Consider the following 19413-nt stretch of genomic DNA (forward strand, 5'->3'; position numbering starts at 1 on the left):
TGCTCATGAGAGTACAGGGTGTTACAAAAAGGTATGGCCAAACTTTCAGGAAACATTCCTCATAGAGAAATAAAGAAAATATTTTATGTGGACATATGTCTGGAAACACTTAATTTCCATGTTAGAGCTCATTTTAGTTTCTTCCACCTATGCCCAATGCAGCACGTTATCATGATTTCATACGGGATACTCTACCTGTGCTGCTAGAACATGTGCCTTTACAAGCACGACACAACATGTGGTTCATGCGCGATGGAGCTCCTGCACATTTCAGTCGAAGTGTTCGTACGCTTCTCAACAACAGATTCGGTGACCGATGGATTGGTAGAGGCGGACCAATTCCATGGCCTCCACGCTCTCCTGACCTCAACCCTCTTGACTTTCATTTATGGGGGCATTTGAAAGCTCTTGTCTGCGCAACGCCGGTACCAAATGTAGAGACTCTTCGTGCTCGTATTGTGGACGGCTGTGATACAATACGCCATTCTCCAGGGCTGCATCAGCGCATCAGGGATTCCATGTGACGGAGGGTGGATGCATGTATCCTCGCTAACAGAGGACATTTTGAACATTTCCTGTAACAAAGTGTTTGAAGTCATGCTGGTACGTTCTGTTGCTGTGTGTTTCCATTCCATGATTAATGTGGTTTGAAGAGAAGTAATAAAATGAGCTTTAACATGGAAAGTAAGCATTTCCGGACACATGTCCACATAACATATTTTCTTTCTTTGTGTGTGAGGAATGTTTCCTGAAAGTTTGGCCGTACCTTTTTGTAACACCCTGTATATGCTCAGTGTTCCTTGTTAGCTAAACTTACTATGGATCCTATTTCAATGAAGATTTTAGAAGTGCACAGTAAAACATTTATTTTATGGCCACACTGAAAGTTTGTACTATCTTATTAACATATGAAAGCCTGCCAATTGCTTTTACCTACCACACAGCCTATGTACCTCTTTTATTTTGTATTGCCACACATTGTTGCTAGCAGCTACTTTTTATGGCATGACTGACTACAGTTGTGAATAACTGATCCTGCAGTCAAAGGTTATTACATTACCTGATATGCATAACTATATTTTTCTATATTATTGCTAGTGGTCAGCCTTTTCTTCATGCCAGTTGTCAGTCTGTAGATGAGTGCTGTCATGCGAAACAACTACAAGAAAAATACCACTGGTGCAGTTGTGCTGGCCCTTAAAAGCATTCAGTGGTATGCAAAACCTTTCTGGCCTCCATTTAAAATGAACCATCATTCAAAATATGCAAGATTTAAACTTACAAGGAATATGTGAAAGGAAGTGCTTTTTGAGCTAGTTATTTTGCAACATTAGAAACAAACCTAGGTTTGGTAGTAAGTGTTGGTCATGGTGGTCTAGCAAACAGAGCAATAGAATCTGGACCTGGTGGTGTCAGGTTTAATCCCAGATAGGGGTGAGAATTTTTCCTCACTGCAGTCCATCCAGGATGGTCCCCAGTCCACTCAGCCTGCTGTAAAAGTGAGTGCTGTCGATAATTCCTGTGTTTTAAAGGTCCCTAGACAAGTGACCTACAACCCCTCTCCATCCTAATGCCATGGCAAACAGAAAGGCTGCAGTACGACTAATAGACCAGTCACAGGTTTATGCCACAAAGATAACCCTTACCTTTTACTCATCTTTATCTGTTGTTTTTAATGGTGCACTCAGACTTTATACACCATGTGATCAAAAGTATCCAGACACCCACAAAAACATAAGTTTTTCATATTAGGTGCATTGTGCTGCCACCTACTGCCAGGTACTCCAGATCAGCAACCTCAGTAGTCATTAGACATTGTGAGAGAGCAGAACAGGGCGCTCTGCAGAACTTACAGACTTCGAATGTGGTCAGGCGATTGGCTGTCACTTGTGTCATACATCTGTATGCAAGATTCCCACACTCCTAAACATCCCTAGGCCACTGTTTCCGATATAGTGAAGTGGAAACATAAAGGGACACATACAGCACAAAAGCATGCAGGTCGACCTCGTCTGTTGACAGACAGAGATGCTGACAGTTGAAGAGGGTCGTAATGTGTAATAGGAAGGCATCTGTCCAGAACATCACACAGGAATTCCAAACTGCATCAGGATCCACCTCAGGTACTATGACAATTTGGTGGGAGGTGAGAAAACTTGGATTTCACGGTCGAGCAGCTGCTCATAAGCCGCACATCATGCTGGTCAATGCCAAACGACACCTCACTTGGTGTAAGTAGCATAAACATTGGACGTTTGAACAGTGGAAAAACGTTGTGTGGAGTGATGAATCACGGTACACAATGTGGCGATCTGATGGCAGGGCGTGGGTATGGTGAATGCCTGGTGAACGTCATCTGTCAGCATGTGTAGTGCCAAGAGTAAAATTCAGAAGTGGTGGTGTTATGGTGTGGTCCTGTTTTTCGTGGAGGGGGCCTGCACCCCTTGTTGGTTTTCATAGCACTGTCACAGCACAGGTCTACATTGATGTTTTAAGCACCTTCTTGCTTCCCACTCTTGAAGAGCAATTTGGGGATGGCGATTGCTTCTTTCAACGCGATCAAGCACCTGTTAATAATGCACGGCCTGTGATGAAGTGGTTACCTGACCATTAGATCCCTGTAATGGACTGGTCTGCACAGAGTCTTGATCTGAATCCTATAGAACACCTTTGGGATGTTTTGGAATGCCGACTTTGTGCCAGGTCTCACCAACCAACATCAATACTTCTCTTCAGTGCAGCACTCCATGAAGAATGGGCTACCATTCCCCAAGAAACCTTCCAGCACCTGATTGAACGTATGACTGCAAGAGTGGAAGCTATCATCAAGGGTAAGAGTGGCCAACACCATATTGGATTCCAGCATTACCAATGGAGGGCACCATGAACTTGTAAATCATTTTCAGCCAGGTGTCTAGATACTTTTGATTACATAGTGTATTTGCCACCCCTTTTGAATTACTGGTAATTTTACTAAGAGAAACTTCAATTAATGAATTAAATTATAACTACTAGGTTGTGCTGAAAGATAATGCCTCCTAATTTCTTAGTTGGAAAATCATAAAGCTCTTTTTTTTTAAAAAAAAAGATTATTAACAGTCTACATCTTTATTTCTCATGTCTATATATTTATTTCTCAATATAGTCACCTTGGCAATTATCACAACAAGAGACCAGTTTGGTGATACCATCACTTTAGAATGGTTCACTTTGTTGATGGAGCTACAACCTCATGTCTGCTTTCACTCTTTCATCATTATCAAAGTGAAGTCCTTGAAGGTGTTCTTGAAATTTTCGAAACAGATAAAAATCATATGCGGCCAAGTCAGCACTATATGGAGGATGATCAATGATAGTGAACCCAAGGTGTTGTACTGTTGCAGATGTTGCAGCCATCATGTGTGGTCTGGCACTGTCACACTGAAGGAGACGATGCTCCATGCGTGGACGAACTCTTCAAATTTGAAACTCAGTTACAATATGCTGTTTCTCATACACTGACATAGTTATGTTACACACCACCATGTTGCGCTCAACTATTCAGAGCCCTCTAGTGGCAGAGGGCTGCAGATATGCTGACATGAAGCATAAATATGTAGAATGTTAATAACATTTGTATTATTTAAAAATCTAGAAGAGTTTTCGCATAAAAAATTCAGAGCATTATTTTTCAGCACACCCTCCATAAATACATCTTACTGCTACATATAAGAGATTTAGGCAAACATGGATATTATGGAATTACAGGGCTGTCATCATAATATATTTATCATTGCTGGTTATTGAGTTCTGGTTTAAGTACTCTATTTGGTATATTAAAATTGATTATCACATCAAAACTATTTGATGTACAAACTTATGATGTTCACTGCTTACAATTGTATCTTATATTTTTCATTTGTCTTATCACCTCTTAACATAACTATGCATTTGTCTTCTTAATTAAAATTGTGAAAATATTGATTAGGCATACAAACATTACCTTCAGAGGCTTTACTGCAGGCATCAGTGAGTTTATCTCATTCACATGGCCAGTGTAGTACAGTCTGATTTTCTGTTGATTTATTAGATGAAGTGAAACATTAATGACAGTAAATTTAATTTTCATGCCTTGTTGGGTTGAAACGGTCTCCCAGAAAGCCCCAGAATGTCATTAGGTGCTCAGCTTGTGCCCATCACCTCCCATCCAACTGAGCTTGGCACTCAACTGTTAAAATGCTGTCATCCACCTGACTGTACCTGCTCTGCCCACTTGACCTTGAATCACACATATGATCTTCTAACTCTCCTCGCCAACTGAAGCCTAAAAGATGACAGTCTTTTAAAATGACCCAAACTTTATAAGTTTGTGGGAGAGGTCCTGCAACAAGATCTTGCACACTACTTGTTGAACGTTTCAAAAATACTCTTCTGTATGCCAAACACATTTTGTTTAAGAGTTGCCTGTTTGTGTTTCTATGCTTTACTTTGTAGCTATTGTACAACAACTACTATTCCTTAGATATTTTACTGGTGTTATTTCAAGAGCATGAGACATCTGTACTGTCTTTAACTGTGCCCATAAGTCTTTATTTGGTAGAGATTCATTAAACATTAACCCAAACCTGAACCATAGTTCCTCTGCAGGCACATTATCTGATTGAAAGCATCAAGACACCCTTTGTGATGCAGAATTGACCACTATACTGGGTGTAGCAGGTATGAGTGCAGATATTTTTATATGTGGTATCTTAATATGGATACACCAATGTCTTGGTTATTTCTTCCCTGTGTTGAACAGTCTTCCCACAAATATATCAAGTAATATACTAACTGATGTTTTCTGAAAAGCTGTAACTGTGCCGCTAAGTAGACAATGCTTGCCAGTGCAGACCAACTGTTTTGCATCCATGCATCCACAGTTTAACCCCTGACATACAGCCCAGTGGAAAATAAGCATTAATGACTTGCTCTTGGACATGTACCTGGAGATACTAACCAACCTAAAGACATACTACTCATAATATTGTAGCTACATTTATTAGTTTGCAAAAGAAGTCAATACTGACATAATGCTGTCCAGTACACCATCCTCAGTCACCATTGGAAATACCTGCACTTATACCCATTACACCTCGTATGTATCATGAGAGGCAGACCCACAAGTATGAAAGGAGATGGGGAGTATTATACTGTCAGTAGAGAAGCAGTAACAGGATAAAGGGTTAGTCAGAAGAGCTCAGTGACTTCAGATGTGGGTAGTTATTGGACGTTGTCTGAGTAATAGATTCATCAGGGGCATTTCAACCATTCTAAATCTACACAACTTGATTCTTGGTGATGTTACTGTGAAATGTAAATGTGAAGGAAAGACCACAAATAAACTAAGACCACACATACCTCATGTATAATAGACAGGGACTCTTGAGCATTGAGCAGGATGGGTGTAAAATATCTAATGAAATCAGTAGAAGGAATCACTCACAAGATTATTGACATGGATTTTACTTTGGTAGCAGTGATTCTTCTTTTCAGAAACTAAGTTTGTTAAAATGCAAACTCACCACTTTATAAGGCTATCCTCTCACATTTATTTCATCAGTGAAATAATGATGATCAGCTTATAATCAGTAATTCAAGCAGTTGATACATTGTCACGTAGAAGACGGTGTAATTAGATGAATGGCAAACACTAACTTCAGTTAATGAAGGTTTATTCAGCACTTGCATGTACAAGAGCATGGAGTGAACTGCCTCTGGCTAGAGCACATACGGTATATATACAGTTACAGAACATTCCAGTACAATGATTCTTGATATTTGTGGGTACTTCTGGAATTTCCTCGACCCAAATACAGAAATTAAAAAGTTCAAGTGAGTTTTGAACTCAGGATCCTCCATGCAATAATCTAGTATCATAGCCAATACGCCACAGTGATGGTGCCACTCAGCTTATTCTGCGACATTGCTCCCTCCTTAAGAGAACAGCCTCTCGGTGTTATATCCTCCTTGCCCGGGAATGAGTCATCGGTCCTGCATACTCCAACTCCCGATGACTGATGCTCACCCTGGTGGTGATCGTCTTAGAACTTCCTTTTCCACTATGCTATTCATCACTTTTCCACTTGTTGCCTGTTGCTGGAGCTTTGAATTTACTCTGGCTTGCAGGATCCTTATAGGGCTTCATTCGAAGGACGTGGACTGTATTTCTGATCTTTCGTCATCTTGTCGGTGTCGAAATCTTCAACTTCATAAGTAACATCAGACAACTGTCTTACAACCTTATAAGGTCCAAATTAGTGCCTGAGTAGCTTCGCAGAGAGAGCAACCTTCCAAACACGAGTGAAGATCCAGACGAGGTCATCAGGCTGGTAGACAACAGGGCGGTGGCTCGTGTCATACCTTTGGCGATCGTTTTCTTGAGCCTGCAGCATGCAAAGTCATGCTAACTGCAGAGCTCCTCAGCTCTGGTTATCACCTGGCTGATGTAGTCATAATCCACATCATCAGGATGTAACAGAAAAACAGTGTCCATCGTCATAGTCGCTTCACACCCATGCACCAGGAAAAATGGCATAAATTGTGTGGTGTCTTGTTTGGTGGTGTTGTAGGCAAACGTCACAAAAGGTAGCACCTCATCCCCATTGCTCTGCTCAACACTGATGAACATTGATAGCATGTTGGCCAAGGTCTTATTAAGGCATTCAGTAAGCCCGTTAGTTTACTGATGATAGGCAGTCATCATGTGATGAATTATGTTGCACTGACAGCTTAGCTGTGTCACAAGATTCGATTGAAAATCTTTCGCTTGATCCATAATTAACGACCTTGGGGCACTGTGTTTTAATAAATGTCTTCCACAATGAATTTGGCTACCTAAAATGCTTCAGCTGTTTTCACGGCTTTTGTAATGGCATAGCATGTCAGATAATCAGTGCAAACAATAATCTGTCTATTGTCACTAGCAGACATTGGAAATCGTCCTAGGAGGTCAATCCCAACACACTGGAAAGGTGTTTTGGCTGGTGGAATTGGTATGAGTCGGGCAGGTGGTTTCTGAGGAACTGCCTTTCTCCTCTGGCACTCTCGACAGTGCGACACATAGTGACAAGCACTTCTGAATAAACCTGGCCAGAAAAATCTCTTGCGGATTCTATCGCATGTCTTAATAAATCCGAAATGTCTGTCCTCAGGTGTGTCATGGAATTTCTGTAGAACATCTAAGCGCATGTGTTTAGGAATCACTGGCGGCCACCTCTTTCCAAATGGATCGAAGTTTTTCTTGCAAAGTAATCCATTAACTACCTTAAATTGTCCTTTCACATCCTCTGACTGGTTTGAGGCAAGCATAATTTGAGATATCGTGGTGTCCTCCTTCTGCTTAGCAGAGAGATCCTGGAGTGCAGCGAGACAGTCACTATCTTCATCAATGTCTTGATGGTCTTTCACAGGGTTTCTTGAGAGGCAGTTGGCATCTTGGTGTTTTCTTCTACTTTTGTACACTATGGTAATGTCATACTCCTGAAGACATATGCTCACCTAGCGAGTCGCCCTATTAGATCCTTAAGACCTGTCAACCAACAAAGTGAATGATGGTCTGTAACAACTGTGAATGTCCTTCCATAGAGATATTGTCAAAATTTGCACATGGCACAGATCACAGCAAGACATTCTCTTTCTGTAGTTGAGTAGTTTCTCTAGACCTTTGTAAGTGTTCTAAAAGCATAGGCTATAACCTTCTCTTTTTCATCCAAAATTTGCACCAGACCAGCACCGATCCCATACCCACTGGCATCTGTGTGTAGTTCTGTAGGTGCTCTCTCATCGTACAGACCAAGTACAGGGTCATTCATCAGAGCTTTTTACGGCACATCAAAAGGATCTTGTTGAGCACCACCCCAGATAAATTTGGTATTAGTTTTTAACAACTCGTGGAGTGGCCTGGCTTTGATACAAAAGTCTTTGATAAAACGATGGTAATAAGAACATAATCTTAGGAATCTTCTCACATCTCTAATACTTTTACAAATAGGAAATTCCGTTATAGATCTCACCTTTTCTGGGTCTGGCCACACATCTTTGTTTGACACAAGGTTTCCAAGTATTTTGATTTCTTTTGCTCCAAAGAGACACTTTCTTGGATTAAGTTTCAGTCCGCCTTGTTGGAGACACTTAAGAATGGCCCTCAGTCTTTTTATGTGTTCATCAAATGTCTTTAGAACACTATAATGTCATCTAAATAACAAAGACACATTGTCCACTTCAAGTGATTTAGAAGATTATTCATCATCCGTTCAAAAGTTGCTTGTGCATTACACAAACCAAATGGCATTACCTTAAGCTCATACAGGCCCTCAGGGGTGAAGAATGCAGTTTTCTCACGATCAGCTTCATCTACTTCGATTTGCCAGTATTCCAAGTACATGTCCATGGTTGAGAAAAACTTAGCCCCCTTCAGACAATCTAGTGTATCGTCAATTTGTGGAAGAGGGTAAATGTCCTTTTTAGTTATCTTATTAAGCTTCCTGTAATCAACACAAAAGCGCTAACTGTCATCCTTCTTCCTGACGAGAACCACTGGTGACAACCATGGGCTCTGCAAAGGGTGAATGATGTCATGCTTCATCACTTTGTCTACCTCATCGCAAATTATTCGGCGTTCCATTGTTGACACATGGTATGCTCTCTGGCTTATTGTTTGATTGTCTCCATTGCTAATCTGGTGCTTCACCATCGATTTCTCTAATGTGCTCTTTACCTGTGGATTGAAGCATTCAGAGAACTCTTCAAGAGTGGCAAGTAGCTTCTTCTGTTGTTCCTTAGATCTGGTGATAGTTGAGCTAGAAGATCTTGTCTCATAGTGGTAACACTAATTTCGCCCACAGACTTGGCATGGGAGGTTTCTATGACACTCAGCTGTTCTGCAATTAATGGCTCAGTCTTTGCTACACACATGCATCTTGGAAGGATCTGCAGTTCTCGGTGGCAGTTAACTATCCACAATTCACTGAATCCATTCTTAAATGAGACGACAGAGGCTGGGATGACCAAGTTATTCTTCAGTGGTATGCTTCTCTTACATTTCACTACAAGACCCGTGGGTTGATACATGGCATGACACATGACGGTTACTTTTCTAGTGCTGACTGCTGGAATGATCACTTCATCCAGCACGCATAGTCTCCACGCACTCAGATGGGCGTGTTCCTGTCCACAGTATCTCATCTTGTCTAGCATAATCTTCGAGCAACCACAATGCATAATTGCCTGACAAGCTTTCAAAAAGTCCTATCTGAGAATGACGTCGTGACTACATTCTTGTAAGATGATGAATTCTAAGGGCTGTGTATGGCCACTTATACCCACATGAATGACACATCTTCCTGTAGGTTTTACCTATTTCCTATTAGCCACCCCCCCCCCCCCCCCCCCCATGAACCATGGACCTTGCCGTTGGTGGGGAGGCTTGCGTGCCTTAGTGGTACAGATAGCCGTACCGTAGGTGCAACCACAACGGAGGGGTATCTGTTGAGAGGCCAGACAAATGTGTGGTTCCTGAAGAGGGGCAGCAGCCTTTTCAGTAGTTGCAAGGGCAACAGTCTGGATGATTGACTGATCTGGCCTTGTAACAATAACCAAAACGGCCTTGCTGTGCTGGTACTGCGAACGGCTGAAAGCAAGGGGAAACTACAGCCGTAATTTTTCCCGAGGGCATGCAGCTTTACTGTACGATTAAATGATGATGGCGTCCTCTTGGGTAAAATATTCCGGAGGTAAAATAGTCCCCCATTCGAATCTCCGGGCGGGGACTACTCAAGAGGATGTCGTTATCAGGAGAAAGAAAACTGGCATTCTACGGATCGGAGCGTGGAATGTCAGATCCCTTAATCGGGCAGGTAGGTTAGAAAATTTAAAAAGGGAAATGGATAGGTTAAAGTTAGATATAGTGGGAATTAGTGAAGTTCGGTGGCAGGAGGAACAAGACTTCTGGTCAGGTGACTACAGGGTTATAAACACAAAATCAAATAGGGGTAATGCAGGAGTAGGTTTAATAATGAATAGGAAAATAGGAATGCGGTTAAGCTATTACAAACAGCATAGTGAACGCATTATTGTGGCCAAGATAGATACGAAGCCCACACCTACTACAGTAGTACAAGTTTATATGCCAACTAGCTCTGCAGATGACGAAGAAATTGAAGAAATGTATGATAATATAAAAATGCAGTAAATGAAGCAGGCAAAAAGGAGTACAAACATCTCAAAAATGAGATCGACAGGAAGTGCAAAATGGCTAAGCAGGGATGGCTAGAGGACAAATGTAAGGATGTAGAGGCCTATCTCACTAGGGGTAAGATAGATACTGCCTACAGGAAAATTAAAGAGACCTTTGGAGATAAGAGAACGACTTGTATGAATATCAAGAGCTCAGATGGAAACCCAGTTCTAAGCAAAGAAGGGAAAGCAGAAAGGTGGAAGGAGTATATAGAGGGTCTATACAAGGGCGATGTACTTGAGGACAATATTATGGAAATGGAAGAGGATGTAGATGAAGATGAAATGGGAGATGTGATACTGCGTGAAGAGTTTGACAGAGCACTGAAAGACCTGAGTCGAAACAAGGCCCCCGAAGTAGACAACATTCCATTGGAACTACTGACGGCCTTGGGAGAGCCAGTCCTGACAAAACTCTACCATCTGGTGAGCAAGATGTATGAAACAGGCGAAATACCCTCAGACTTCAAGAAGAATATAATAATTCCAATCCCAAAGAAAGCAGGTGTTGACGGATGTGAAAATTACCGAACTATCAGTTTAATAAGTCACAGCTGCAAAATACTAACACGAATTCTTTACAGACGAATGGAAAAACTAGTAGAAGCCGACCTCGGGGAAGATCAGTTTGGATTTCGTGGAAACACTGGAACACGTGAGGCAATACTGACCTTACAACTTATCTTAGAAGAAAGATTAAGGAAAGGCAAACCTACGTTTCTAGCATTTGTAGACTTAGAGAAAGCTTTTGACAATGTTGACTGGAATACCCTCTTTCAAATTCTAAAGGTGGCAGGGGTCAAATACAGGGAGCGAAAGGCTATTTACAATTTGTACAGAAACCAAATGGCAGTTATAAGAGTCGAGGGACATGAAAGGGAAGCAGTGGTTGGGAAGGGAGTAAGACAGGGTTGTAGCCTCTCCCCGATGTTGTTCAATCTGTATATTGAGCAAGCAGTAAAGGAAACAAAAGAAAAATTTGGAGTATGTATTAAAATTCATGGAGAAGAAATAAAAACTTTGAGGTTCGCTGATGACATTGTAATTCTGTCAGAGACAGCAAAGGACTTGGAAGAGCAGTTGAATGGAATGGACAGTGTCTTGAAAGGAGGATATAAGATGAACATCAACAAAAGCAAAACAAGGATAATGGAATGTAGTCTAATTAAGTCGGGTGATGCTGAGGGAATTAGATTAGGAAATGAGGCACTTAAAGTAGTAAAGGAGCAAAATAGCTGATGATGGTCGAAGTAGAGAGGATATAAAATGTGGGCTGGCAATAGCAAGGAAAACGTTTCTGAAGAAGAGAAATTTGTTAACATCCAGTATTGATTTAAGTGTCAGGATGTCATTTCTGAAAGTATTTGTATGGAGTGTAGCCATGTATGGAAGTGAAACATGGACGATAAATAGTTTGGACAAGAAGAGAATAGAAGCTTTCGAAATGTGGTGCTACAGAAGAATGCTGAAGATTAGATGGGTAGATCACATAACTAATGAGGAAGTATTGAATAGGATTGGGGAGACGAGAAGTTTGTGGCACAACTTGACCAGAAGAAGGGATCGGTTGGTAGGACATGTTCTGAGGCATCAAGGGATCACCAATTTAGTATTGGGGGGCAGCGTGGAGGGTAAAAATCGTAGAGGGAGACCAAGAGATGAATACACTAAGCAGATACAGAAGGATGTAGGTTGCAGTAGGTACTGGGAGATGAAAAAGCTTGCACAGGATAGAGTAGCATGGAGAGCTGCATCAAACCAGTCTCAGGACTGAAGACCACAACAACAACAACAACCTTCAGCAGAGATGTTTTGTTGCCGAATATGGATTCCTGCAACGGGCAATGGCACTTCTCCAAAATTACTGAATATGATGCTCCAGAGTCAACAAGAGCTTGGGCTGGTCGGCCATCCATGAGGATATTGATGTAGTTCCCTATCATCTTTGTAGTGATTGACAGCAGAGGTTTTTTTTTTCTTCAGTGACCTCACTTCTAAGCAAGGTCGCACCCTTTAGTTTTCCAGGTTGCGGCGGCTGGGTGATCAACTGGAGCTTCTAAACAATGATGGAGACCTTGGTCGGCTTGTTGGGGAGCATTTTCTCCAGTGGCTAGCTTGTGGCGATGGTGACCTACATTGTCCTGCACCCACATCTTCTTGTTAATCTTCATTGTCCCGGAGTTGGCGTCAGCTAAGATGGGTTACTGTCTTCTGGTGCGGGCATAATCAAAAATCCACCACCTTTCTTGACAATAGCACACCACATATCCTGGTCGTCCGCCCTGGAGACATACTGGTTGGTTATCCTGGGTCCTCCAGACATCAGTCTTCCTTGGTGCCCAAACAGGTTCTCATGTGGCATTGTAGGAATGTAACTCCACCTTGGTCTTGACCTTTTCACCATTTTAAAGGGAAATGAAGGACGAGAAATTGGGTTCAATGTCTGTTCCACTTCCTCCCTTATGACCTCTTGAAGCGTCTCGGTTTTTTGCTCGCCATGAAATCCAAGTACCTTCTAAACTTCCTCTCTCACTGTCTGATGAAGAACACTTGTGAAATCAGTTCCTTCCTCCGTCACAGACTTTGATACAACATTTGGAAGCCGTTCAAACTTCTTGCATGTAATTCTTTTTTGATGCATTGTCCCGATATAATGGCACCATTTTATGAAATCATCTTCTGTTGAAACCTCCTTCAGGAGTAGGGCTTGATACATGTCCTCAGCAACACCCTTCATGAGATGTGCAACCTTATCTTTCTCCTTCATTCTAGGATCCACTATTTTACACTCCTCCAAGACATCTTGAATGTAGGATACTGTAGTTTCTCCTGGACACTGCACTTCTGTCATTGTGTCACCGAAATACTTGCGCAGTTCCATCTGGAATACTTCCCAGCTTAAGAACTTCTCCATGTTGTTCTCATACCATTGTTTGGCAGTGCCCTCCACGTAGAAAAACACGTTAGCCAAACACACAGTGTCATCCTATTTGTTAAATTTGGCTATACACTCATATACCTTCAGCCACTTGTTTGAATCTCGACCATCGTAACCAGAGAACCTGGAAGGATGTCTCGTGTGGTGGCAAAGAGTTGCTGTCATTGTTACATCCTCTTCTTCTTCTGTCTACAATAGATTGTGATTTGTTGAATATGGCTTGAACTCGGGTTTCTCATCACGTAAACGGCAGCTCTGTCATGGCCTGATGGGAGCCACTGTGTCGTCAATAATGTGCGCTATCATAAGTTCCAATACCCAATGCCTCAACCTTCTGCGATAATGTCACAGGTCAGCATCTACATTACAAATGTTTTCACAGAGTGGCAACATTTTTCCAGTACTCTTTCACAGTCAATTTCTTTCTATCAAACAACATGAAATTTGTTTTGTTTACATACTGCACTAAGTAATTGTTCAATTTGTATCATTAACTACACATAATAAACGGTTCTTTTTTATGGACAATAATGACACTAAGGTGTTTATTATGTAATTATAAGGTGTTGCCCTATGTTAATTGTGATTACATATAGATGCGAACTTGTGCCTAATTCAATAGGAAATTTACATTTTGATAACCAACATTGGACTGACTGACTGGTTCTGGCTAGCAACACAGAGTTTTTACAATTTAGCTAGGTAGTGACTGGCTCAAGCCTTGTCTTGCATGCCTACTTACAGATATGCGTACGAATGAAAATAAAACTCTGTTACTACATTTTAATTAATAACATGTAAAGGAGCAAAATCATAGGACACAAAATTATAATAAGCAAAAGAGGATTTTTCTTAAATGCAATCTGTATTACCAGAAGATGGGCAAATTTATAGGTTATTTGTTAAATTTGGCTGTACACTCATATACCTTCAGCCACTTGTTTGAATCTCGACCATCGTAACCAGAGAACCTGGAAGGATGTCTCGTGTGGTGGCAAAGAGTTGCTGTCATTGTTACATCCTCTTCTTCTTCTGTCTACAATAGATTGTGATTTGTTGAATATGTTCATATAAATAATTTTTACTTCTGTGTAGATTACAAAGTTCCCCAAAACTTGCTAAACACTTAAATTTCCCAAATCAAATAATTAGAGAGGTAACAAGTTCTTTTAATGGAAGTGGGCAAATTCGGACTTTATAACCACTTTTTTTAAATTCAAACATTCTGGAACATGAGAACATCAGTAACTTCGAAATAGGAAGAAGTTTGGAAAAATGAAAAGTATTATGGAGAAGTGAGAATGATGGCTCTACCAATTTATAAATAAACAGCTAGTTGCTCACTAAAAATTTCAACTCCAATTCTTTCTTACAAAACTTAAATTATGAATATTTCTTTACAAGAATTATTTCCAGGTAAAATAATTGAGAAGTTGTTGTCATTAATAGAGAAATTACATTGTGAATAATAAAGATTTATGAATTTCCACTTCAAAAATGGCATAGTTTTTTTTGTGTAACTATCATATATTTGTTTTGTACAAAATGGGATCAAATAAAGGAAAAATTTATATTGGTGTCAGGAGTTCAACAAGTAGAATGGTTCACCTTTACTCTGCCACATAAAGAGTTCCAATGTGCTACAAACAGACCAACTAACACAATAACTGTGCACAGGTAGTTAGAAAGAATGGAGTGCAATGGTCGAACTGCTCCTTGTAAGCAACACATTCCTGTAGTCAGTTCTTAATTATGCTTGAAGTGGTGTAAAGAACAATGACATTGAACCATGGATGACTGGAAATGAGTGGTTTGGAGAGATGAATCACACTGTGTCCTGTGGCAGTGTGATTGAAGGGTTTGGGTTTGGCAAATGCATGAAGAACTTTACCTACCATCATGTGCAATGCCAACAGTTAAGTGCAGAGGAGATGGTATTATGGTATGGGAATGTTTTTCATTGTTATGGTGTAGTTTCCTTATTGCACTTAAGAAAGCCAGGTGTACTGTGGACAGTAGAGATACAGTTCAGTGATGATGATTTTTGTATCAGCATCACAATGCTACTTGTCATAAAGCAGCATCTGTCAGTCAGGATTTGTGGACAATAATACTTCTGAAATGAACTGGGCTGCCCATAATCTGAACCTGAACACAACAGAACACTTCGAGATGAATCAGAATGTTAACTACACTCAAGACCCCAATGTCCAACATCACTACCGTCTCTAGTTTCAGCTTGTATGGAAGAAAAGACTGCCACTTCTCCATAGACATTCGGATGCCTCACTGAAAGTTTCCTCAGCAGATTTCAATCCATCATAAAGGCAAAGGGAGCACAGAGTCCTTATTAACTTCCACTAATAAGTGTCAGGATATTTTTGATCATATGATGTATCTTGCCAGGCTAAACTATCCAAGCTCTACCAGAGAAATAAACTGACACTATCCTTATCAAATTTACTTCTTATGAGGATCTTTCTTCTTGAGTCATATAGTCCTTCAAGCCTTGTTACAAATGTATCATGGTCCAAGATCTGAATTTCAGTGTAAACATACTCCAAGAGATTACCTCTGTTTGCTTCAGCAAACCTAACATTTTCTATCATGGATCAGAATTATCTGTCCTAGGCAGTTTTGCTGAGAAAGGTTTTAGAATTGTTTCAGAAGGAGCTTTATTTCATCCACTACTTACAACATTTTAATTTTTATAATTGATTGTGGAGTGGCTAAAACTTTTTCAAATGATTACAGTATGAGCGGGGAAATATTTGTTAATGAACTGAGGCATTCTCTAAAATTTTCAGTTATTTCTGCAGATCAGTCTGGTGCACAGTATATGGATCCAGCAACAACTTTCAGTGTAAACTCACCCAAACTCTTCCATATACAGACTCAGATTCCATGTAATTTCATTTATATTCATTGCATGCTGAAATACATATGCAACTTCCTATGCATCTAGTTATCAGTGACAGTGAATGTCTGAGGATATTGCTAACTTCTCACACCTTTATAACCTTCAAGAGAATGTGTAATGTTTGCTGCTGTAACAGTTGAGCTGGACTATTCATTACTCTTGAGAGCACCAGCTGTAAAACTGAATTACTTCATATCACCAGCATAGAGGAGACAACAGTTGGAAGAGAGGGGTGGTGTGAACACTGATGCACTGGAAATTGTGGCAGTACTGCTGCTTTTTAAGCAATGTGCTGGACTAGCTCTACATTCTTCACAGACTATTACTGCTTAGAAATCTTTCCTTTCATTGTCATTTGAGAGGTTCAGATGTCATTTATAAAGAAATAAGGAGAGATATAGTTACAGAAAAATTAAAGCCATTCCATACAAGATCCTAATATTTTACCTTACTAGATTAATGATATACTTACGTAATTATTGTAGCTTACTGATGTCATTTTAAACTATCATAAGAAATCTAATAAAAAAAGTGAAAACCCAAATGGTGCACCATAGTCTCAGATGGGACAAATGTTCAAGAAATCACAGCACTAACTCTGTTAACAGATTCCAGTAACAAATTTTCATCATGAAGGTAGCACATTTCAGTTGTTGAGTTTGAGGAAGCTAAATAGTGCTAAATTAATTTTGTGCCAAAATGTTCTAATACGTAGTAAATGGCCATGAATGACAGAAGCATTAAAGAAGCAAGTTGAAATATGAAAAATGTGTTGGACTGAGTGTTCCTCAATATAAACTTATCACCAAGAAATATCAGCACTAATTACACATTATGAGGTATTTTATGAAGATTTGGTTTGTTAAAAGCCAACTGGCCATAGTGGTAACCCAGTTTCCTGTCAGATCACGGAAGTTAAGCACCGTTGGACTTAGCTAGCATTTAGATGGGTGACCATCAGAGTCTGCTGAGTGCTGTTGGCAAGTGTGGTGCACTCAGCCCCTGTGAGGCTAATTGAGGAGCTACCTGATGGAGAAGTAGCAGCTCCGCTCATGAAAACTGACAATGGTCAGTAGAACAGTGCATGGACCATGCCCCTCTGTATTTGCATCCAGTGACACATATCAGCTTATATCAGCTGAGGATTACACAGCAGTCGGTTGGTACCATTGGGCCTTCTAAGGTCAGTTTGGATGGGGAGAGGGGGCAAGAGAGAGAGAGAGAGAGAGAGAGAGAGAGAGAGAGGTGTGTGTGTGTTAAAAGTAATAGAATTCAACAATCTGCCAATGTTAATGAAGCTGTGTTAATGTTAAGCTGTGTGAGTCTAGAATGCAAAGCAATTTTCCCCACATTTCTTCCAAATAATTTGTGAAAAGAAAGAAGATGTAAATTAGGACCACCCAAGGAAAATTGAAATCTACCTTCCTACAAAACAGGAATCCACGATCTTCATCACTGCATCACATTGCTACATGTGAAAAATACATTTTACAGTTGTTCTGGCAGGTTAGTTGAGTATATTGGTCTTAAAAAAAAGTATTGGTTTCTCTGTTTAGCTACTTGCTTGTAAATGTATTAACCTAATGATGATGAGTTTTGAAAGTTTCATAGCTGTCAAAGTGTTTTTCACAAATTTTTCTCAAGATTGTTCACAATATATGACAAAATAAATTCCTAACATGTCGCTTTGTGTTTACTCAGTTGTTTTGAATGAAATGTCACACTTTGTTATTGATTATGGGTTGAAATAACATGTGGTTGTAAATTATTTATAGGAACTAAAATGAACCAAATGATCTTCTTCTTATCTCGGATAGGTATATTTCACATTCATAAGCCCTATTTTGCTATTGATATGCAATTGGTCCTGCTCAATTTTTTTTTCAGATATTGGTAATAGGAACACACATTCAGTCTCAAATACAATACCATAACCTTCATTTTTAATTTGGTGCATTGAATCTTCTAATTACATAATTTATTTCTCGTTTTTCCACAGGAAGGCAGCACAACTGCATGCGTTCACCAAGATATGCATCACACACACATCAGAACTCCAGAGATTCTAATGACTCATGTCATTATCATATAATAGAAAGGTGTTCGTGGCCACAATGCAATCATTCATGTCCAAAACTGCAGAACCCTTATACAGGAGAAGAAATGGACTTCATTGAATTGTTAAAATCATTTGGACTTGACATGGTGAATGTTGCAAATGCACTTGATATTGACATTCATACACTTAACAATATGGATCATGAGGAATTGCTTCAGTTACTTACACAACAAGCTAACTGAAACATGTACAAGTATAATGTAAATAATGTTGGACATACTGTACTATATTAACTATATTAGAAATGGAATTAGTTTTCTCTATCCATAAACCAGGAATAAAAAGAAAACTAAAATGATCAACATGAGTTGCATTGCATTACAACTCAACTTACAAAATACTGTGTGTCAGAAATCTTCAGAGCAGTTCCTTGCTATATTATTATTTAGTTAGTCATCACCAAAACTTCCTGTCTTTTATTTGGTAAAGTAAAAGGAACACAAAAGGCTTGAAAAAATCATGTTTATATCAATAAATGTACACAAACACTTTACAGTCAATTCTGCAATAGGGAAAGTAAAAGTGAAGAAAATACTTACAGTTTACCACTGATATATTAATTACAGTATTGTCACTTATTAATGAAGAAGATCACTGCAAGTGTTTAAATTTGAATCAAAAGCAGTATCTGAAGTTATTGGTACATGTTAGATACAAAGTGAATCATTTTTATGATACAGTTGATAATTTCATTGTTAATATAGTTATGAGAAATTAAAACTACAAAAGTAAGTAATTTTAAAACACTTTATTCAGTAAATGGTTCAAACCTTGAGATGTATATGTTTTTGAAGTTTATGGAGTTGCTGCCGTTGGTTAAGTCATGATACACAACTCAGGATCATATTATGTTGTGATGCTGTGTCTCATGTTATCATGTGATTCTCTTTGGTTGAGTACTGAAGTGTAATAATTAAAACTGTAATGTTTAACTGTTTTAATCTAACCACATTTAAAGAATAATATAGATTGTTACATCAGCTTTAAAACTTGAGCAACGGCAAACTTACTTAATGTAGTAATGCTATTATTTGTGTTGATCCTCTAGTCAGTTTGTAATGATTTTTCACTTGTTAAGCTTTAGCAACAATTGTAAATAAATGATGGATCAAAATAATGTCACATAGAAAAGAAATGCAAATATTTTCAGTAGTTTGAGTACATCAGTTACTAATATAGCAC

General features: G+C 39.5%; 1 protein-coding gene across 1 annotated transcript in view; it reads left to right on the plus strand.

Moving 5' to 3' along the window:
• LOC124556581 (palmitoleoyl-protein carboxylesterase NOTUM) overlaps positions 1-18529 on the plus strand; it is a 325447-nt gene extending 306918 nt beyond the window's left edge. Inside the window, exon 13 of the mRNA XM_047130546.1 lies at positions 18112-18529. Coding sequence (XP_046986502.1) covers positions 18112-18413 — 302 coding nt within the window. The 3' untranslated portion in view covers positions 18414-18529. The remainder of the gene's footprint in view (positions 1-18111) is intronic.
• The last annotated feature ends 884 nt before the right edge of the window (positions 18530-19413 follow it).

Source organism: Schistocerca americana, chromosome X (genome assembly GCF_021461395.2).
Source record: "Schistocerca americana isolate TAMUIC-IGC-003095 chromosome X, iqSchAmer2.1, whole genome shotgun sequence".
NCBI lineage: Eukaryota > Metazoa > Arthropoda > Insecta > Orthoptera > Acrididae > Schistocerca > Schistocerca americana.